The 23,155-nt window shown below is 44.6% G+C and overlaps 1 protein-coding gene across 3 annotated transcripts in view; it reads right to left on the bottom strand.

The window, feature by feature from the left end:
• The window catches only part of sdk1a (sidekick cell adhesion molecule 1a), a 973,689-nt gene that overhangs the window by 33,141 nt on the left and 917,393 nt on the right, over nt 1-23,155 (bottom strand). For 2 of the 3 annotated variants that reach the window (XM_068055814.1, XM_068055813.1), the window contains 2 exons: nt 10,603-10,728; nt 3,317-3,481 (listed from right to left, as the gene is read on the bottom strand). In XM_068055814.1, coding sequence (XP_067911915.1) covers nt 3,317-3,481; nt 10,603-10,728 — 291 coding nt within the window. Of the gene's footprint in view, nt 1-1,034; nt 1,091-3,316; nt 3,482-10,602; nt 10,729-23,155 lie in introns of those variants that run through there. The other variant, XM_068055815.1, reaches the window with a different exon arrangement.

Here is a 23,155-nt window from a genome sequence, read left to right on the forward strand (position 1 = left end):
GAGGTGTCCCAGAGTCGAATAGTCAGGTGCCACTTGAAGTCTCTCCAGGCAAGGTTGTCAAACAGTCTGTGATGGGTAGGCGTTCAAGGCAATTTGTCTGCAGCAGGCATCACACAGGTCTTTCACCAAAAGGGTGTAGCAACAGGTCTACTTGGATTTTGAAGTAGCAATCAGGCAACAGAAGCTTTCTTCAGCTTTTTGGATGAGGCAAAAGGAATCCCTCTTGAGGCAGAGATTTTTCAGAGACTGGAGGCAATAGGAATCTGCTACCTTTAAAATTGCAGGCCTTCCTCTCTGCAAAGCAGTGCTTCTCCACAGAGTGCAGCAACTCCTCTTTTCCTGTGTTTTTTCTCTTTCTAGGCAGACCACAGCCAAATGTAGGAGTACTTTCCAAGAAAAGCACATCTTCTTTTCAGAGAGTAGGTCTTTTCTTTGGTCTGCAAACACAGGTCCTAGCCAGCTAGCTGCTTCCAGCTCCCTGGTCTTTTTCACACTGCAAAAGTGAAACTAAACCCCACAATCAAGTCATGTGACAGTCATAAATCTTCCTATCATTTCTCTGTTGAGCTGCTTGGAAACAGATGCCTTGCAGTCTGCACTCGGTTCAAACACCAAGTATCAGCATTCAATTTTCGCCAACAATCCTTTTTCTCAGTCTTTTAAAAGTACGTAGAATTCTTAGAGTTCAATAAAAAAAACTCTTGTGACATTGTAAATATCTTGTGTTGATTCTGATACCTATCACAAATTTCTTTTCATATTCCCTTTTCGTAGCCCTTAATTATTTTGGGGATCTTTGTGTTTTCCTTTAGTTTTATGTTGACCCTTACCTTTTTTATCGTCTATGGCTTCTTTTTCGGCAAGTAGAGCTCTTGCCCCTTTAGGAGTATAAACTGGCTCTGTATCACATTAAATTATTTTTTGGACACCTCCCGCTGATCTTCAGTCGATTTATCCATTTACAGATTCATCCTGTTTACTGTAGATAGTCTCTGTCTCATCTTGTTGCAGTCATCCTTACGTAAATCAAGAATCTGTTTCGTATTTCTCCTTTCCAAACACAATGTTGAACTTGATCACATTATGATCACTATTAGATAAATATTCACGCATCATTAGGCTGTTAACTAAATCTGGCTCATTACTCATTATCAAATCTAAGGTGGCCCACCCCTTGTTGGTTCGAGGACATATTGTTGCAGAAAATTATCCTGAATATACTCAAAAAATTCACTCCCTTTCTGACATGACCTAGTTTGCTGACCCTGATATAGATGAAAATTAAATCCTCCATTAAAAGCACTCTGCTATTGCTACATGCTAGTTCAATCTCTGCATTTATATATTCTGCCACTTCACAGCTGCTATCAGAGGGTCTATACACAACTCCCACTACAGTCTTAAATCCTTTTCTATTTCTTAATTCTATTCATAGAGCCTCCACTGCCTGATTGTCTTTTGTTACATCCTCTCTTATCACTGAAATTATTTCATCCTTAATCACCAATTCTCTTCCTCCTCTACTAGTTTTCATATTCTTCTCGTAGATCTCATAACCTGCTACATTCAGTTCCCAGTCCTGATCGTCTTGAGCCATGTCTCAGTAATGGCTACCAAGTTGTACCCTCTAATTTGAATTTGCATCTGCAATTCAATTTGTTCCTTACACTCTATGCATTTGAAAAGATTGCTTGTTTGGGCCACACGCCTTATGCTGTCCTTCTGCTCTAATTTTTTTCACACTTATTTCTCTCTCTTGATTTAATTAGTTTTCCCTTTACCTGTAGTGCCTAAAGCTCAATTTCTGACTGTTATATACTCTCTTGCCTTTCATTTGTCTTAGTATTATTGTTTATGCTACCTTTTCCACCTGAGAGCTCTCCCCATTTACTAGTTTAAAGGCCTTGTGACCACCCTATTCCGTCTTTCCGCCAGGACCATGGTCCCAGCCAGTTCAGGTGGAGTCTATCCCAATGGTGTAGTTCCTTCCTGTCCCTGTACTGGTGCCAGTGTTCATTGAAATTGAACTTCTTCCTCACATCACTCCTTCAGCTATGTTTGATCTGCTTAATCTGCTTATCGGTATGACAATTTGCACGTGGCCTGGGTAATAATGCAGAGATTATAACCTTTGAAGTCCTTTTGTTTCATTTATCACCTAGTTCCTCTTTCCTATGTTGTTGGTCCCAACATGGATCACAATGACTAGATCCTCCCCACACACATCCCCCTCCCACCCCCCCAAATATTCTTTCAAGTCGGTTCGAGATATTCCTCACCTTGGCACCAGATAGGCAACTTACCATAAGGAACTCTCAATCTTGCTTACAAAAGTGTGCTAACTGTCCCCCTAATTATTGAATCTACTACAACTACCACATTACACTTCCCCACCGTCTCTCTTTGGACAGCTTCCTGCTCCGATATGCCATGGTCAGCATTCTGGCTGTCTTTCTGACAGTCTTCATTTCTATCCTCTCAGTTAGCAAGTACATTGTACCTATTGGATAGATCAGTTTCTGCAGATCCTCGGTGTCTATCTCATCTGGGTTCCTTTTACTCTGTATGCTATCCATCACACCAACCCCATTCCGATCCTGCGCCTCTCCACAAGGTGTGATTGAAGTCTGGAGCAAACTGTCCAGACACTCCTCTACCTCCACATTTATTCTATCCACACATTGCAGTGCCTTCAACTGTTGGTGAGTAAAAATTGTTGGAGATGCTTAAATTATAGAAAAGTCCTAAAAAAATTAAAGCATTCCTTTATTTTATAAAATAAATATACAGTGTTACTGAATGGGTCAAATGCTGCAGCTAGTGATGGCAACCTTGAATTACTATCAAACTGCAATATAGTTTTCATTAATGTTCTGTTCTCTCACAGCAGAATGGAAAATAGCTGGCAGTAGAAACCAAAACACACGTTTACAAAATCCAGAACAAATGTGATCAAATACACACATACAGATGCACATATACACACCAAGATTCACATGTACACACGTGCACGCAAAGTTGATATTACTGGAATCATTTAAAAAGACAAAATAAAGGATGGAAAAAGCTAAAAATCAAATCAGAGGTGAGCGTGGTTCTATTTTTTCTTCTTATATTGATCCTCTGCACCATTAATATTCTCTTACTAAGATGATGAAGCGACAGCTTGATAACAGTCAGGATTCTGTCAAAGCTCTGTAACCTGCCAATAGGAAGTGGACAAGACCATCCGGGAGAATTCACTCTCCATCAATCCATTCTCCCACAAAGAGCAATTGGTTGGGCTAAGCGGCCAGTAGAACAATCAGTCAATTACCTGATCTCACAGTGGATGGCATGCTTGGTTCCCCATATCCAAACTGATTGACTGCGATGATCCGAAATTCATAGCTCACTCCTTGCTTCAGTTGATCCCGGCTAACCACATGCGATGTTGCATCACTAGGGATATCCTTCACAAATGTATCCCACAATCCTTCATCTAAAACGACAAACCAATCATGTTAAAGCAACCAAACATTAAAAAGCAGATACCGTGAAACAAAAAAAAATCCTCAAGGATTTCAGTTCAGCTTGATACCATTAGTCATGATATTTAACATATTTTCCCTCCTTATTTTAGCTTCATTTTGATACTCTTATTAATGATTTGGGAAGGAAGGAAGACTGCCTTTGCTTGGTTTCAATCTTACTAATCTGAATATAATCACAGCTTCTCCAGCAATATCTTCTTCCAACCTGCACCATTACCTCCAGAGTTTCCCAAGGATCCATCCCTGGTCCCTTTCCTTTATCCCATCTACAAGCTGCCCCTTGGTGACCACAACTGCAGTCGGGGGATCTGCTTCTGTACTTAATCTGATGACACCCACTTAACTTCTCCACTGTCTCTCTTGACCCCTCCATTGCCTCTGTCCTGTTAAGACTGCTTGTCTGACATACGGGGGCAGTATTTTCCCTGCAGTCTTCGGGACCCCGTCATCAGGCTTAAATGGGGTAAGAAGGCCGCACTGTGTGGAGAACAGTCACTCACCTGTGATTTTCCCCGAATTGGCCACTTAATGGCCAGAGTGCGGGTTCACTGTCCAATTAAAAATGGCAGGCGGGCTCTCGAAGCTGGAGGACCAATAGGAAGCCCTCCAGCTTGGAAGCAGCAGCAGGATGCCTTACAGGTTAAGTCGGGGAGAGGACACCCAAGATCGAGGCATCCTCTCTCCAACTTTTTAAAATTTAAAATAAAAAAAAGGCCTTTGAGCCAGGCCACCACTATGGAGGGAGATCCCAGTTGAAGCCAGTCAGGCAGGGAGGTCCCCCCTTGATCTGTGGCTGAGAGGCTGTCTCCAGGCAGCTGCCCTGTTTCCCACTGCCTCTGGGGACTGGAAGCCAACTGGAAAACTCCAGTCGACCTCCGACAACAGGCCTTAATAGGCCCTTAACTAGGTCAATTGGTTATTCGCAGCTTGCGGGCGGGTAGCCCTGCCGCCCCCTCCACCCCCCACCGGGAAAATGACCCGGGGTGGGATGGAGCCAGGGAAATGGCATGCCGGTGGTGGGAAATTCCATGCCTGTACCCATTGGGGGCTAAAAGCTCAGCCCACAGTCTTGGATTGAAGTTTCCTACTTTAGGCATCAGAGCACCATTGGGAAGACTGGCAACATTGCCTTCAGTCCCTGCCACAAACTCCATACCTTTGCCACTGACTCTGTCCCACTCACCAACAACTGTCTGAGGCTGAATCAGATTATTGACATCCTATTCAACCCCGCAGCTGAGCTTTCAACCCCTGTATCCTTTCATAAGGACTGTCTACTTCCACTTCCACAACATTATCCATCTTTGCTCCACCTCTGCCCATTTATTGCTAAAACCCTCAATTATGCCTTGGTCACTTCTAGATGGGTCTATTCCAACGTTCACTTGACTGACTTCCCATACTCCACACTCTGTTAACTTTAGCTTTATTTTTTATTTGTTCGGGGAATGTGGGTGTCACTGGCTAGGCCAGCATTTATTACCCATCCCTAATTGCCCTCGAGAAGGTGGTGATGAGCTACCTTCTTGGTTAATTAAGCAGGGGAAAATAGAGTATGAGAGTAAACTTGCGGGAAACATAAAAACTGACTGTAAAAGCTTCTATAAATATGTGAAGAAAGAAAGATTGGAGAAGACGAATGTTGGTCCCTTACAGACAGAAATAGGGGAAATTCTAATGGGGAACAAAGAAATGGCAGAACCACTAAACACATACTTTGGTTCTGTCTTTACAAAGGAGGACACAAATAACGTCGCAGAAATGTTAGGGAACCAAGGGTCTAATGAGAGGGGGGAACTGAAGGAAATCAGTATTAGTAAAACACCGTGCTAGGGAAATTAATGGGGTTAAAGGCTGACAAATCCCCAGGGCCTGATAATCTACATCCCAGTGTACTAAAGGAAGTGGCCCTGGAAATAGTGGATGTATTGGTGGTCATCTTCCAAAATTCTATAGACTCTGGAGCAGTTCCTACAGATTGGAGGGTGGCAAATGTAAGCCCACTATTTAAAAAAGGAGGGAGAGAAAAAACAGGGAATTATAGACCAGTTAGCCTTACATCAGTAGTGGGGAAAATGCTCGAGTCTATTATAAAGGATGTGAAAGCAGAACACCTGGAAAGCATAAACGAGACTGGGCAAAATCAGCATGGGTTTACGAAAGGGAAATCATGCTTGACAAATCTACTGGAGTTTTTTGAGGATGTAACTAGTAGAATAGATAAGGGAGAACCAGTGGATGTGGTGTATTTGGATTTTCAGAAAGCTTTTGATAAGGTCCCACAGAAGAGGTTGGTGAGCAAAATTAAAGCACATGGGATTGGGGGTAATATACTGGCATGGATTGAGAATTGGTTGACAGACAGGAAACAGAGAGTAGGAATAAACGAGTCTTTTTCCGGGTGGCAGGCAGTGACTAGTGGGGTACCGCAGGGATCAGTGCTTGGGCCCCAGCTATTCATAATATATATTAATGACTTGGGCGAGGGAACTAAATGTAACATTTCCAAGTTTGAAGATGACACAAAGCTGGGGGGTAAAGTGAGCTGTGAGGAGGATGCAAAGAGGCTCCAATGTGATTTGGGCAAGTTGGGTGAGTGGGCAAATGCATGGAAGAGGCAGTATAACGTGGATAAATGTGAGGTTATCCACTTTGGTTGTAAAAACAGAAAGGCAGATTATTATCTGAATGGTGATAGATTGGGAAAGGGGGAGGTGCAATGAGACCTGGGTGTCCTTGTACACCAGTCACTGAAAGCAAGCGTTCAGATGCAGCAAGCAATTAGGAAGGCATGTTGGCCTTCACTGCAAGAGGATTTGAGTACAGGAGCAAGGATGTCTTACTGCAGTTATACAGGGCCTTGGTGAGACCACATCTGGAGTATTGTGTGCAATTTTGGTCTCCTTAGTTGTTCTTGCCATGGAGGGAGGGCAAAGATGATTTACTAGGCTGATTCCTGGCAGGATTGACATATGAGGAAAGATTGGGTTGACTAGGCCTATATTCACTAGAGTTTAGAAGAATGAGAGGGGATCTCACAGAAAACTATAAAATTCTAACAGGACTAGACAGGCTAGATGCAGGGAGGGTGCTCCCGATGGCAGGGGAGTCCAGAACCAGGGGTACAGTCTCAGGATACAGGGTATGCCATTTAGAACTGAGACAAGGAGAAATTTGTTCACTCAGAGAGTGGTGAACCTGCGTAATTCTCTACCGCAGAAGACGGTGGAGGCCAAATCATTAAATATATTCAAAGAGATAGATATATTTCTTAATGCCAAAGGGATCAAGGGATATGGGGAAAAAGTGGGAACAGGGTACTGAATTAGACAATCAGCAATGATCTTTTTTGAATGGCGGAGTAGGTGCTCCTACTTTCTATGTTTCTATATTTCTTGAACCGCTGCAGTCCTTGGGGTGTAGGTATATCAACAGTGCTGTTAGGAAGGGAGTTCCAGGATTTTGACCCAGCGACATTGAAGAAACAGCAATATAGTTCCAAGTCAGGATGGTTTGTGGGTTGGAGGGGAATTTGCAGGTGGTGGTGTTCCCATGCATCTGCTGCCCTTTGTCCTTCCAGGTGGTAGAGGTCACGGGTTTGAAAGGTGCTGTCAAAGGAGCCTTGGTGAGTTGCTGCAGTGCATCTTGTAGATGGTACACACTGCTGTCACTAAACGTCAGTGGTGGAGGGAGTGAATGTTGAAGGTGGTGGATGGGGTGCCAATCAAGTGGGCTGCTTTATCCTCGGTGGTGTTGAGCTTCTTGAGTGTTGTTGGAGCTGCACCCATGCATCACACTCCTGACTTGTGCCTTGGACAGGCATTGGGGAGACAGGAGGTGAGTTTCTTGCCACAGGATTCGCAGCCTCTGATCTGCTCTTGTAGCCACATCATTTATGTGGCTGGTTCAGTTTTTAGTCAATGGTGGCCCCCAGGATGTTCATAGTGGGGAATTCAGCAAAGCTAATGACGTTGAACGTCATGGGGAGATGGTTAGATTCTCTCTTGTTTGAGATTGTCATTGCCTGGCACTTGTGTGGTGTGAATGTAACTTGCAACTTATCAGCCCAAGCCTGGATGTTGTCCAGGTCTTGCTGCATATGGACACGGGCTGCTTCAGTATACCTGTGGAGTCACGAATGGTGCTGAACATTGTGCAATCATTACGAACATCCTCACTTCTGACCTTATGACGGAAGGAAGGTCATTGATGAAGCAGCTGAAGATGTTTGGGCCTACAACCACATCCACCTTCCTTTGTGATAGGTATGACGCCAACCAACAGAGAGTTTTCCCCCTGTTTCCCATTGACTCCAGTTTTGCTTGGGCTCCTTGACGCCATATTTGGTCAAAAGCTGTCTTGAGGCCAAAGGCAGTCACTCTCACCTCACGTCACCTCTTGAGTTCAGCCCTTTTGTCCATGTTTAGACCAAGGCTGTAATGAGGTCAGGAGTTGAGTGGTCCTGGCGGAACCCAAACTGAGAAGGTTATTGCTGAGTAAGTGCTGCTTGATAGCACTGTTGACAACCCCTTCCATCACTTTACTAATAGTAGACTGAAAGGGTGGTAATTGGTCGGGTTGGATTTGTCCTCCTTTTTGTGCACAGGACATACCTGGACAATTTTCCACATTGCCGGGTAGATGCGAGTGTTGTAGCTATACTGGAATAGCTTGGCAAGGGGCGCAGCTAGAGCTAGAGCACAAGTCTTCAGTAGTATTGCTGGAATGTTGTGGGGGCCCATAGTCTTTGCAGTATCCAGTGCCTTCAACCATTTCTTGATATCACATGGAGTGATTCGGATTGGCTGAAGACCGGCATCTGTGATTCTGGGGATTTTAGGAGGAGGCTGAGATGTTCTGGGCTCCCCCATCGTTGAAGATGGGGATGTTTGTGGAGCCTCCTACTCCTGTCAGTTGTTTAATTGTCCACCAACTGATGTGACAGGACTGCAGAGCTTAGATCTGATCTGTTGGTTGTGGGATTGCTTAGCTCTGTCTATTGCATGCTGCTTCCGCTGTTTGACATGCAAATAGTCCTGTGTTGTAGCTTCACCAGGCTGACCCCTCATTTTTAGGTATGCCTAGTGCTGCTCCTGGCATACCCTCCTGCATTCTTCATTGAACCAGGGTTGGTCCCCCGGCTTGATGGTAATGGTAGAGTGTGGGATATGCCAGGCCATGAGATTGTGGCTAAATATAATTCTGCTGCTGCTGATAGCCCACAGTGCCTCATGGATGCCCAGTTTTGAGTTGTTAGATCTGTTCAAGATCTCTCATTTAGCACAGCACAATGGTGGGTATCCTCAGTGTGAAGACAGGACTTTGCGGTGGTCACTCCTACCAATACTGTCATGGACAGATGCATCTGCCACAGATAGACTGATGAGGACGAGGTCAAGTAGGTTTTTCCCTCTTTTTGATTCCCTCACCACCTGCCGCAGACCCAGTCTAGCAGATACGTCCTTTAGGACTCAGTCAGTAGTGGTGCTACTGAGGCCACTCTTGCTGATGGACATTTAAGTCCCCACCCAGAGTACATTTTGTGCCCTTGCTACTGAGTGCTTCTTTCAACTGGTGTTCAACATGGAGCAGTACTGACTCATCAGCTGAGGGGGGAGGGGGGGGGGGGGCGGCGGTGGTGCTGGTGGTAGGCAGCAGGAAGTTTCCTTGCTCATGTTTGACCTGATGCCATGAGACTTCATGGGGTCCGGAGTCAATGTTGAGGCCTCCCAGGGCAAATCCCTCCCGCCTGTATGCCACTGTGCCGCCACCTCTAGTGGGTCTGTCCTGCTGGTGGGACAGGACATACCCGGGGATGGTGATGGTGGTGTCTGGGACATTGTCTGCGAGGTATGATTCCGTGAGTATGACTATGTTAGGCTGTTGCTTGACTAGTCTGTGGGACAGCTCTCCAACTTTGGCACAAGCCCAGTAAGGAGGACTTTGCAGGGTTGACAGGGCTGGGTTTGAAGTTGTCCTTTCCGGTGCCTAGTTCGATGCCGGGTGGTCCATCTGGTTTCATTCCTCTTCTTAAACTTTGTAGTAGTTTGATACAACTGAGTGGCTTGCTAGGCCATTTCAGAGGGCAGTTAAGGGTCAACCACATTGCTGTGGGTCTGGCATCACATGGAGGCCAGACTGGGTAAGTATGGCAGATTTCCTTCCCTAAAGGACATTAGTGAACCAGACCGGTTTTTACAACATGGTTAGCACTAGACTAGCCTTTTAATTCCAGATTTATTAATTGAATTCAAATTCCATTAGCCTGGGGCTCTGGGCTACTAATCTAGTAACATTACCACTACACCACTGCCTCCCGATGTTGTTGCTCATATTCTATCTTGCACCAAGTCCTGCTTTCCCAATACCCCAGTCTTCATTGACTTACATTGGTTTCCGGCCCTTCAATACCTCAAATTTAAAATTTTTATCCTAGTGTTACATCCCTCCCCATCTTTGCAACCTCATCTAACTCTACAACCCCGGAACTCTCTGTTCCTCTGACCCTAGCCTCTTGTCCCTATGTCCTTCCATTGTCAACTGTTCCTTTAGCTATCTAACTCCATATTCAGGAATTCCCTCCCTCAACATCACCCCGCATCCCCCCCGCCGCCACAACAACTTCTTCTCTTCCTTTAATATTCACCTCCTTAACCAAGCTTTTGGTCCGCGTTCTTAACATCTCCTTTGACTTGGAATTGATTTTCTTGAATTTGCTTCCATTAAATGCTTTGGGACTTTTTCTAAAGGTGCCACATAATGTGTTTTTTAATTTAAGAAAAGTATACTGAAGGAGTTCTACTCTGTCGGACATTTATTTTCTTAAACATCCTACCTGTTAGGAAGGACTAAACACTTGAGAGTATGGAACATTTTTAAAGGAATCCTCTGGCATTGATGTTTTCCTTCAATATATTTTACATAAATCATAAAACAAAAAACATTCTAAGTTTTATTAAGAGGGGCGAAGTGGCCTCTTTCTGTGCCTTAAACTTTCTATGATTCTAGGGAAGCGAGTGTGGTATGGTCAGTATTCAGAGAATTCCACTAGAAGATCAGCTGTGCTCACCTGAGGGTCGTGTCTCAATTACATAGCCTTTTATTGATCCAGCTCCAGGCAAACCCTGTGTCCAATGAATTGTGAGAGTAGATGCTGTTTCACTAATCGAGGGGCTTAAAGGGGGACCAGGGGAACCTGTGCAAAAAGTCAAGAATTTACTCCATTAAAAGAATACTGGCAACACTCATGTGAAATAAGAATAAATACATTCAAATGCTGACTGGGTTTTTAGCAATTCTAATATTCAATAGCTATTATAGATTACAATATTATGGAGCGACAGAAAGTAAATGTTACCCCAACACACATGTACACAATACTCTGCTGCCCCCTATCAAAACTAATCAAAAATGACAGTATTGTAACATCGCCTGTTTTGGACAGGAGTGTCATATGATGCACCATGCAGACTTTGCCTTTGACTGTTAATACTATTCTGTAACTGCTTTTCAGGTATCTGCCACAATTTTTTCCATTGTCACTCCCTGTTACTGCCGAGAATGGGGTGATCTAAGGGAGAATCACAGTACAGCCCAGCCAGGGTCGCACGCATTATCGTCATTTGCTACATAGCCGGGGTGGGGTTAGAATCTGATGAGAATTGTGGCAGGGAAAGGTAGAGAGAAGCCCAGGCCAGGGGAGGCTCCAAGTTTCCTTCCGGGGCTGGAAGCAACACTCCTGCCCCTCCTGGCCTCTGAGGAAGCCTGTAAAAAAAGAAGTGAAATCACTTTCAAGGGTATTATTGGCCCTGGACCTTGTCTTCCATCATATCGCTGGCGGCTTGGTCACTGGGCGCCACAGCTGTGGCCCCAGTTAAAATGGCACTGGGATACGAATGATGTCATCGGACCCCTATATTTCTATTTTAATGAGGCCCCTGCTTTCCTACAGTGAGCAGTCATGATAGCAGTGAACACAGTGCAAACTCATCAGGTAGCACCCGGTCTCCATTTTAATATCCCCCACTGGGTGCCCCACTGCCAGTTGCGCAGGGATGAAATTGCACCCAACATTTTTGTTGCTTTCTAACTGTTTCTTCCCATTGTTCCTCTATTTGTGTGCTTCTTCAATCCTAACTTCCTGCTTCCTTCAGAGTAGAGAGTGCCTTCCTTCTTTCTCTTATTTTGGAGAACAGAGTCGTGTAAATATTTGGGAGGACTCTGTGCACTAATGCAGCAGCTTCTGACATCCTTCCTTCCCTCCCTGTGCAGCAATGCAAATGTTAGCACTCAGTTAATGGCTGAGCTGTCTATTTTAAGTTTAGTAGCCAATTTAATGCTTCACCAGCACCAGATTTCCACCCCTGCTCTCTAAGATGCAGGCTCCCAATGAGGAAACTAATAACTCTCCAAGAATATTAAGTGAAGGTGTACTGGGGAACATTGGACTGTTTCTTGGTAGTGAAGCCCTGGTTGGTGGAGCGAACTTCCAGTATTATTTCAGTAATGAACTGTACATAGGATTACATAGGAAATACAGCACAGAAACAGGTCATTCAGCTTGTACTGGATAGGGAGAGAAATGTAGGCCTTAATCAGACAAGAGGCATCTCTGAAGTTTGGTTAAAATTTGGTGATATTTTTATCTTACTGAAGTAAGTGATTACAAACTAGTACTAACGCCTACGTTATTGATCCATGACAATTTCCAATTGCATGAAGACTGCTGTTAATTGGAGGTTCTTTATTTTATCATTTGTATTTAATGTATTGGGTTAATTTTTTAAAATCCAGAAATCGTCACAATTTCATTGAGGCTAACGCTTCTTAAAGGGCTGTCCATTTCTATGCGCATCTAAATCCCTCACAGTCATACCCTCTGAACTGCTCTGAACAGGTTGAAGAAGTCTAAGCACACTTAGGAAAGGCTGGTTGTTGACTGAATCAGAAATTGTCATGACAACGTTTCTATTTATCATGGTACCAGACGTTTCTGAGGGAAAATACTAGTCACAGCACAAACATTATTCATTAGATTTCTCTGTGAATCCATGTTCAAGGCTCTTCTGTTATTGGTACTGTTGGAAGTAGGATCCCATGGGACTGGACTAGAGAATTATTGTGTGATGTTACTGATCCACCATGTATTAGTGAACTTTATTAGGTGTCCAATTTCACATTCCACAAAATGAAAGTGCATCCTTCAACACCATTGGAAATACAGATCTTAAAAAAATATGATTTTTCTCTGTTTTCCTCAATCCCACTAATTAATTCTTCTCATGCATGGACATGCCTTGACTAGGAGGCAACCTCCTCTCAGGATATTGTCAATGTCACTCCACTTGGGAAGAGTTAAGAGTTTACTTGGGGGGGTGGGGGGGAGGAGGTGGGGGAGGGGGTGAAGCTACCTCTTTTTTTCCTCAATTTGGCAAAGTGCTTGGCCTTTGCTTACTGTGCTCCCTGACAATGTCCATATCTGAAACTCATCATCGGTGACAGTTTCCTCTATGTGCTAGATGGAACAATCATAAATGTGTTCTGTACACCTACACCTTCCCCACAGAAGGAGCTGATGACATTCTACTGCTTCTGCAATGGAATTCTTTACAAAAAAAATCCTTAAGTGTAATGAATATTAAACATGCAGGGAGAAAACAAACTCTAAAGCTCTATTCCTTTTGAGTAAATTGTGGGGTTGGGTGGGGATATGAACAGAATCTAAAGACTACATAAAAGGATGAGAAAGAAGGAATTTTTTTTCTGGCTCAATTTTTGTCAGCCCACATAGAAATGATTACTGCATTTTCAAACTGCAAAGGATTCTTTCAGATTTCATATCACGATGACCTCACAAAACAATGCCATGCTTAACTGTGATGACCCTTTTGGTGGAATAGCCTGTTGATACTCACTGACAAGGCTAACACATAAATAATGGCCATTTCGATAAGGCACCAGGGGATGGTCAGGCATCTGTAAAACTGTGCCCCAGCATGGAATCAACACATTTAGGAAAGGAGGGAAAGGGAGCAGGCAAGGAATAAAATATAACGCCATCTATCATAAGCAAGGATAAACATTCTTCGATTTCCAAAAATGCTGACAATCCATGTGCAGCTGTGACTATTTTCTATACATGCAGTTAAATTAATTTCAGAATGATTATCAGTTCTAAGAGCTCGACTATTTATTCAGCTAAAATCTCAGCGATGCAAATGGGAATGTTAAAGAAAAACTCCCATGTTGTGCTTCTTTGGTTATTTTTCATTGCAAATTTGCCAGAAATGACAGGATTGCTTGAGAGATCAGGCACATCAACTGAAAGATGTACCTTGGCTGAAGCATGCATGGGCTAGATTTTCCCACAGGCATCAGGACGAAATGGGGATCTCAAGCCCGCACTCCGACAGCGTGCCTGGAGGTGGCCTCCTAATTGGCCATCTCTGCATTTGCCAGGCTCTCGATGCTGTTGGCCCAGAGGGCTGGCGACTCAGGAGCCTTGGCAGCCCCACCGGGCGTGGTGGGCGCAGCTGAAGTAGGTAGGGGACCGTGAGGCTGCCTCAACATGGAGGCACCCTCAGAGATTTGGATACAGATGAAAAATTAAGAGAGCCAAAGTCGGTAAGCCCCTCAGAGCGGGGAGGAAACCCTTCCGGATGAATCATTAGAGCTGTGAGCTTGGTCTTTCCTGCCCGCGACCCCGTCAATGGTGCATGAAGCGTCCAGCTCTGCCGACAGCAAAATGATGGTGAAGCCTCTAAATTGCCCATCATTGGGGTCTTAACATCATTAATTGGCTGCCCACCTCCATGGAACGGGCAGCCAATCCTAGTCCCAGCCCTTCCCTGGGAAATATCCCCAACAGTGGGAATGCGTCAGGGAGCCGTCCTGATGTGGCTACCCCCATTTCCCAGTCAACCAGCCTCCGAACCCACCACCGTGAGGCAGGGAAAATTCAGCCCAATATGTTTGATGGGTGTCAGTGGAATAAAATAATGAATGGAAAAGGAGATAAATGATTTAAACCTCATCTTATGGCCTGCATTTACTGAAACTTAATATTTTCTGAGGTAACTGAGAAACATCATAATACTTAAAAATATTCATTTTGTCAAGTAATTGATAACAATCAATCTGCAGCAAATGCATAATGGTTCTAGTTGAGTGGACATTATGCTTATGCTGAAGGTGTAGAGATCTAATGGCTGCACAGAATGCCATCGGGATTTCAGGTTTACTGTACAGTACGGAACACTCTGGCCAAGTGTAGCAATTTATTCATAATTACTACTTTCAGACTAAAGACTCCCTTTGAATTGTAGCCATTGATGCTGAAGTAAATGCTTAATGGTTTACTGAAACTGTATTAATTAGAAATCAATCGCTTTCAGCAGCACCACATGGATTTCACGCCTGCGTTTTGTGTCTGCATACTTTCTTCGGTTGCTTGCAGGCAGTCTCCTGATTCTCAGAACTTTTCACATGACATGCAAAACCATGCAATAATATTTGCAAACTGCAGACATGTGATACATGATCAAATGTAATGTGATCAAACCTCCAGGAATATGTACAAGCAGAGTTGGCAAGCCTATTTGAAATTAATACTCTCAAAGTATTAATAAAGCAATTTACTACCATCCCCAACAGTGACTGACAGTCGGCGTAAAGAAATAGCAGATGCAATGAGTTCTTTATGTTGTCTGATGCAACATAAATGAGGTGCGTAGAGTCCAATTGGTTGAAGATCTCAAACAGGTTTATTAACAGCTAAGAAGTATATACAGTACAGAACTATTTACAGAACCTTCCTCTGGAGGTTACAGTTGCAGAGTGAGTCTGGCTTTGAGTCACATGACTATATTCTGGTACTTAGCTCATTAACATATTAAGATCTTAAAGGGACATGACTCTTAAAGGAAATCATACAACATCCCCCTTCTTTCCAAAGATAAGTCTTGTATGCTAAAAGTAAAACCAAATAAAATTAGATATCAAAATTATTTACACAGGTATAGAGATTATGAACTTTACACGTGCAGAAGCTTAACAGTTCACATATCATTTCGGTGGTATGGCAACTCTTCCAGATCTGTTTTTTTTTTATTAGTTCACGGGATGTGGGCATCACTGGCTAGGCCAGCATTTATTGCTCATCCTTAATTGCCCTTGAAAAGGTGGTGGTGAGCTGCCTTCTTGAACCACTGCAGTCTTTGGGATGTAGGTACTTCCACAGTGCTGTTAGGAAGGGAGTTCCAAGATTTTGACCCAGCGACAGTGAAGGAACGGCGATATAGTTCCAAGTCAGGATGGAGTGTGACTTGGAGGGGAACATGCAGATGGAGGTGAAGGTTATGGTATAACCTTCTGGGATGTCATCCTTGGCTGCTTTAAGTTTGCAGGCATGTTGTCACTGTGTTGGTTGTCCTGTTGTTCCATCACACCCTCAACATCGGGGTGTGCAATTGGAGTATTGCACACTTCTCTTAGTTGGCTACGGTTCCTTCTCAACTCTGCTCCGCTAGGTGCTTTAATCTCATAGGACCTAGGCTCTCTGCAAATTTTGGATAACTCTGTGGGTAGCCATGTTCTCATTGTCGGGTGTATGGCCCTGACCTTTTGTTCTACATGTAGTTGAGGTAGTTCCGCCCCTGCATGTCGGTCATGTACCATCTTTATTCTCCCGTTTTTCAAGCAATGTCTCCTGCATCTCGGAGAATTTGGACAGGTGGTGGCTTGGCAGAGTCATCTGCACTTGTCTGCCAAACATGATCTCTGCTGGTGACAGTAAGCCCATATCCATTGGTGTAGCTCTGAGGTGGCGCACGGCAACATGAAGGTCTTGTTTCGTTGTCCTACACTTCAGGCTTAGTGACTTGACTGTGCAAACCATTCGCTCGGCAAGACCATTAGATCGAGGGTAATGTGGTGAGGACATCACATGGTTTACAACCTATTTGGCACACATATCCCTGAAAGGTTTGCCAGTATACTGTGGCCTACTCTCCGAAATAATTTCTTCCAGGTAACCAGATAGACTGAATATGGCACTCAGTGTCTGTGACGACCATGCCTGAAGTGTCTTTTATCTGTCAGATAATTGGAAATTTGGAGAAATAATCGGTGACTAAGATAAAGTTGTCTCCTTTAATGGAAAACAAGTCAGTGGCGATTTTGGACCAGGAGACTGACGGAATCTTGTGAAGATGTAGAGGTCCTTTGCGTTGTTGTGGCTGGTGGCTCGGGGATGCCTCGCACATTCTCAGTAACCTTTCAATGTCACTGTTTATCCTTGGCCAATAAACAGTGTCTCGTGACAGTCGTCTTGTTTACTCTATGCTCATATGGCCTTGGTGAAGTTGTGATAGGTTGTCATGTTGGAGAGCTTTGGGCACAATCACTTGTTTACCCTTGAAGATGACGCCTCTTAAGATACCGTTTTCATCTCGATAAGGTCAAAAGCATCGGAGGGTTTTTGGCACCTCATTTACCGTATCAGGCCAGTCTTCTATGATAACTCTCCACAGTGCCTTCAGTTGTCGGTCATTTGCTGTTTCTGATTGTAGTGGTCACATTTGTACTGACTGAAATGCAATAAATCAATTTGAGTACATCTTCCATCACATTATCCATGCTGTCTACTTGTAGATCAAGTGGAACTTCTTCATTCTTGCTTGGGTTTGGCAATCTGCTCAGCATATCCAAGGTGACCATTTTGGTACCCGGTTTGTTTGTTTTCTATTCATTTGTGGGATGTGGGCATCGCTGGCTAAGCCAGCATTTATTGCCCATCCGTAATTGCCCTTGTACTGAGTGGCCAGGCCATTTCAGAGGGCATTTAAGAGTCAACCACATTGCTGTGGGTCTGGTGTCACATGTAGGCCAGACCAGGTAAGGACGGAAGATTTCCTTCCCTAAAGTACATTTGTGAACCAGATGGCTTTTGACAACAATTGAAAATGGTTTCATGGTCACCATTAGACTAGCTTTTTTTAATTCCCAGATTAACTGAATTCAAATTTCACCATCTGCCGTGCTGGGAAACGAACCCATGTCCCCAGAGCAGTAGACTGGGTCTCTAAGTTACTAGTCCAGTGACATTATTACTAAACCACAGCCTCCCCCATTGTAGCAGACATTGAAGTCATACCCCTGCACCTTCACTAAGAGACGGTGTAGTTGAGGTGGTGCGCTTGTCAATGGTTTGCGCCAGATCATCTCCAGTGGTTTGTGGCCAGTTTCCCCAGTGAACTGCTTACAGAACAGGTAGGTGTGGAACCTTGTGATCCCAAATACCAGAGAAAGCATTTGACTCTCTATGTTTGAGTAATTGGGTTGAGCTAAGGATAAACATTTGGACCTGAATGCAATTGGTTTGCCATCCAATAGGATGCATGTTCCTCATCCTTTCTGTGAGGCGTCGACTTCCAGGATTGTCTTCTTCCTTGGGTCATAGTAATGCAGGGTACAGGTTTCTGCTGACAATGCTTGTTTGAGAGACTCGAACATACGCTGATGGTCCTCCTGCCATACAAATGGTATGTCTTTATTTAGGAGCTCTCTCAGCGATGATACTTCGTCAGAAAAATTTGGAATGTATGGTGCCAAAAAGTTGAAAAATCCAAGGCATCTCTGGAGGTCTTCCTTGTCTTATGGGGTAGGCATATGCCTGACATCTTCGACTTTGCCTGGGTCAGGACAGATTCCGTGACCTGAAGATCCAAAGAATTTGATCTGACTCATATTCACCTGGCACCTCTTGCTGTTAAAAACGAGCCCTTCATGACGAGCTACTGGCGATTTCGATCATGTTCTTCTTTGGCTTTGCCCATTACCGCAATGTCATCGGCAATGCATATGCAGTCAGGCAAGTTTTCTATAATTCTGTCCATATGTTGCTGAAACAGATTTTGGCTGACAGATAAGCCGAAGGGTAGTCTCTGGAAGCAGTATCTTCAAAATGGTCTTCTGAAGGTGGTGACTTCTTGAGATTCCTTAGCTCGGTATACTGACCAATATCCATGCTTAGCATCCAACTTGGAGAAGGATTTGGCTCCTGTGAACATGGGATTCAATTCCTCTAATGTCGGAATCTTGTGGGAGTATCACTTTCGGGAGAGGTTTAGATTAAAGGCTGGCTACCCGACCCGAACCCGACGGAACCTGACGACATGTGTCGGGCCCGGGTCGGGTCGCCCCGGGACAGACACACTCTATCACCATCTCAGGTAAGTGGCTCCAATGTTAATTTACTTTTTGGACTTGAAAGGTGGTTTTGTTACAGTTATTTTAAGCTTGTGCAGATAAGGAACAAAGTGAAAAAAGGAAGCTAGGTTAACTGGTGGTTGGGTCGGGCACGGGAAAAAATGGAAGGACTCGGGCTGGATGTGGTTCTGTCGGGCTCGGGTCGGATTTCATTTGCAAACCCGAGCCAGCCTTTTGTTTAGATACCTCGGATCTAGACACACCCTGATTCCACCATCATTCTTCAGTACGCAGGTGATTATGCTGCAACAGTCTGTGCGATGATGCACCCGACGGATTATGGCATTGTGTTCCATGTCATCTAACTCGCGCTTAAGCTTTTCGTATATGTGCACGCTGAACTTTCTGGGGGGGTGGAGGGGGGTTGATTGACGTAATTGCATCCTCTCTGAGGTGCAGTATGGCATCATCATTGAAATCTCCTATGGAATCGAACCTGTCCAGGTACATTTGTTGTAGGGCATGGACCAACTCAATGCGGGTACCCTTAGTCTCTTCTGCTCTAATGGGTACCTTGGTGACCTCGTGGATGGTCACAATGTTGAGGTCCTTACATGCTGGTAGTCCTGCCATTGCTGGTCTGCTCGTGTCTACAAGGTAGAATGTTTGTGCTTTCCATGCTGACTTGCCATAGCTGCATTGCTTTGTTAGTATGTGTCACTGCAAGGAATGGGTGATCCATTGTATGTAGATAACTTGGCAGTTGTTGCTTTATCACTGATTTCTAACGACTCTGGTACTCTTTGAGTATTTGGACTGGTAGGATATTTGCACTAGTGCCAATGTCAATCTTGACCCTGAGTGTATGTTTTCCAGCTTTCTTTGGGCACGTGATGTTAATAGTGGCGAAAGCTTCCAGTTGTCTGACTGCATCAACGTGATGTGTCACGTTCACAATGGGGAATGCCAGTTCGTCTTCTGGCTGAGAATTACTCCTCGTTGAGTCTTGTCTCAGGTCTGTTTCACTGTGGACCTTGTGTATTGACTTGCATTTATGCAGGTCCCTGGCGCTCTCCTTGTTGCTGTTGCCGTGCCTGTCTTCTGTTTGAGTGTGCCCTACTGTAGCTTCTGGCCGTGTCTTTGAAGCCAGATTTCTTGCCTAGGCGGGCCCAGTGTCCTTTTGCACTGCATGCTTTGCACTGGTCACGAAATGCTGGGCAATTTCACTGTCAGTGGGACAGACTGCACTTACCACACAGCTTGCTTGCTCTTTGCAACCTGGTTATGGTGCTGATACTGTTGGCTGCACCTAGTGCTTGCAGGTGCTGTTGTCCAGCTACAATGGCTTCGTATTTCCTGCCATTTTCCACCAGCACATCAATGCTGTGACCTTTCTTTTTCCCCAAGAGGTCTTTCTGAAATGCTGCAATGGGTATCGATACAATCACTAGCTCCATTATTTGGTGCGGCAGCTCAGTTTCTGAGAAGTCTCATTCGTTGCCCTTACTCCGGCATCTACTGATGAACTGGTCTATTGATTCCTGTGGCTGTTGCCTGTAGGACATCAATTCCAGGCAGTGAATTCTAAAATTCACTTGTAATCGGAGGTGATCTTCTCACTTTCCATATCTTTGTGGGATCTTTATGGTCCCTGTCAGATAATCCAGAGGTGTTGATTCTGTGTAATCCCTCATTTCCCAGTGCTATCAGTAGTTTTAAAGCTTGTTTCTCTGGTTCGACTACTGCTTGGTCCTTGAAGCATAACTGCATTCTTTGTTTTAACAGTTGGAACTTGGATAGGATATCCAAGGCCTTCCAGTTCATGCTGTTCTTTTGCTTTAAAACTTGATTTAAGACTTGTTCTATGACTCTTCATTGTTTTCCCTTTTAAGAGACTCTCTGTTATTTGCACTAACTGCTTTGATTGACAGGAGCAGATATTTGCTAGTGCTGTGGGTTTATCTTGCTTCCAGCACTTAAGCCTGTTCTGTTTACACACTGTTCAATAGGCAGTTCAGTGTTTATTTTAGAATTTTTTATGTTCTTTACACTCGAGTGGTTTTATTTTTTTTTAACTATGGCTTCCTGAATGGAAGCTCTTATTCATACTTGAGTAGTTTAATGGATTTTTTAAAACTTTGGCTGCATGGATGAAGGCTCTGCAGTGATCTAGGTTTTCCTGTTATTTTTCTAACGGACTCTCCTGCAATGGCGCCGACCTCAACCAGCTCAGGAAAGTAGTCAGGCAGGCATCCCCGTATTTTTGATACCAAGTTTTTTTTTAAAAAATCGATCATTTGAAGGACTTCAAAGCGTTTTTTAAAAACAGGATTCCTCGCCCGTCAGCACAATGACTCACCCAATTTACTTGCAGCCTGTCATTCTGTGCTCTGTCTTCTACAGCTTGAGGCAAGTTCTTCTTATTTAATTGTTCGAGCTAGTATTTTTCTTGAGCTTTCTCTCGAATGGTTGTAGGAAAGGTCGTTTTCAGAGCTGTTTTAACCATGGTCTTCAACCTCAGACTTTGTTTTCTCACCACAGCTGCCACCATATAATGGGTTCTTTATGTTGCCTGATGCCACATTAATGAGATGTGTGGAGTCCAGTTGGTTGAAGATCTCTAACAGGTTTATTAACAGCTAATAAGTATATACAGTACAGAGCTAACTATTTATAGAACCTTCCTCTGGGTGTTACAGTTGCAGAGTGACTCTGGCTTGAGTCACATGACTATGTCCTGGTACTTAGCTCATTAGCATACTAAGATCTTAAAGGGACATCACTCTTAAAGGCACTCATACAACAGCGGAAATCAGGAGGATCAAATGCTATGACATAATTTGTCAAAAACAAATCGGGCAGGATTTTCGGGCACCACCAGGGTTGGGAACAGAGGCGGACAGGGCCCAAAAATACTGGAACCGGCCAGCATGCCGGTTTCTGGACCCTGTTCCCGCCGGTCAATTTGGCCGAGGTGGGCTCAGGGCTGCCCACCCTGAGAAGGCAGGTAGCCAATTAGGATTGTTGAGAGCTTAAGGGCAATTAAAGGAGGTTGACTGGAATTTTCTAGTCAGCCTCCAGTTTCCTGACGCGATGTGGGGCAGTTTAGCTGCCTGGAGGCGGGCACCCGTGACAGGCCAGGGTTCCAGCGCTCCAGGCAAGCTGACAGGTCTCTGTGCTTGGTTGGTTGTGGGTGCAGCCAAAGCTCACACTGTGGAGGGGTCCCCCCACACAGTGGTGGCCTGGCTGCTTTCTCGATTTTTAATCAAATTTTTGAAAAGGTGGCTGCGACGGCACCTTCCTGTTGAAGGGCCCTCTCAGTTACTTACCACTCATTGCAGCTGAGTGTGCTTCTGAAGCTGGAAGGCCCTCCAGCTTTGAATTCCCGCCCACTTTCCTTAATTGGACAGGGAACCTATCTCCATGTCAATTAAGGGGCCAATCCCAGTGAGTGACTGGTTCCTCCTGGGGTGGGGGTCAGGACCTGGAAACAGGCCAGGTTCCTGCTTCCTATCCCCAGCGCAAAAATTCAGCCCATATCGTTTTCATTGCAATTTTTACACATAAGCGTATTTTTTACTTAAACTCATTGTTACTGATTCCTTTTAGGAGAGTGTTGAATGAAAACCATCACGAGTAACCCACCCACCACAACAAGCAAGAGAAAGATGGGGGGTAGGAGATTAAAATTTTACGATCAGGAAACGTGTCCCCAGCCAGCACCCGCTATTTTTACACCAGGTGATTGTGTGCTTTTTTTATTCATTCATGGGATGTGGGCATCACTGGCTAGGCCAACATTTATTTCCCATCCCTGATTGCCCTTGAGAAGGTGGTGGTGAGCTGCCTTCTTGAACCGCTGCAGTCCATGTGGGCTAGGTATACCCATAACGCTGTTAGGAAGAAAGTTCCAGGATTTTGACCCAGCGACAGTGGAGGAATGGTGATATAGTTCCAAGTCAGGATGGTGTGTAGCTTGGAGGGGAACTTGCAAGTAGTGGTGTTCCCATGCATTTGCTGCCCTTGTCCTTCGAGGTGGTAGAGGTCGTGGGTTTGGAAGGTGCTGTCTCTTGATGCATTGCTGCAGTGCATCTTGTAGATGTTACACCCACTGTTGCCACTGTGCATCAGTAGTGGAGGGAGTGAATGTTTGTGGAAGGGGTGCCAATCAAGCAGACTACTATGTTCTGGATGGTGTCGAGCTTCTTCAGTGTTGTTGGAGCTGCACCCATCCAGGCAAGTGCAGAGTATTCCATTTCACTCCTGACTTGTGCCTTGTAGCTGGTGGACAGACTTTGGGGAGTTAGGAGGTGGGTTACTCACCACAGTATTCCCAGCCTCTGACCTGCTCTTGTAGCCATGGTAGTTATATGGCTACTCCAGTTCAGTTTCTGGTCAACATCACCCAGGATCTT

Source organism: Heterodontus francisci, chromosome 24 (assembly GCF_036365525.1).
Source record: "Heterodontus francisci isolate sHetFra1 chromosome 24, sHetFra1.hap1, whole genome shotgun sequence".
Lineage (NCBI taxonomy): Eukaryota > Metazoa > Chordata > Chondrichthyes > Heterodontiformes > Heterodontidae > Heterodontus > Heterodontus francisci.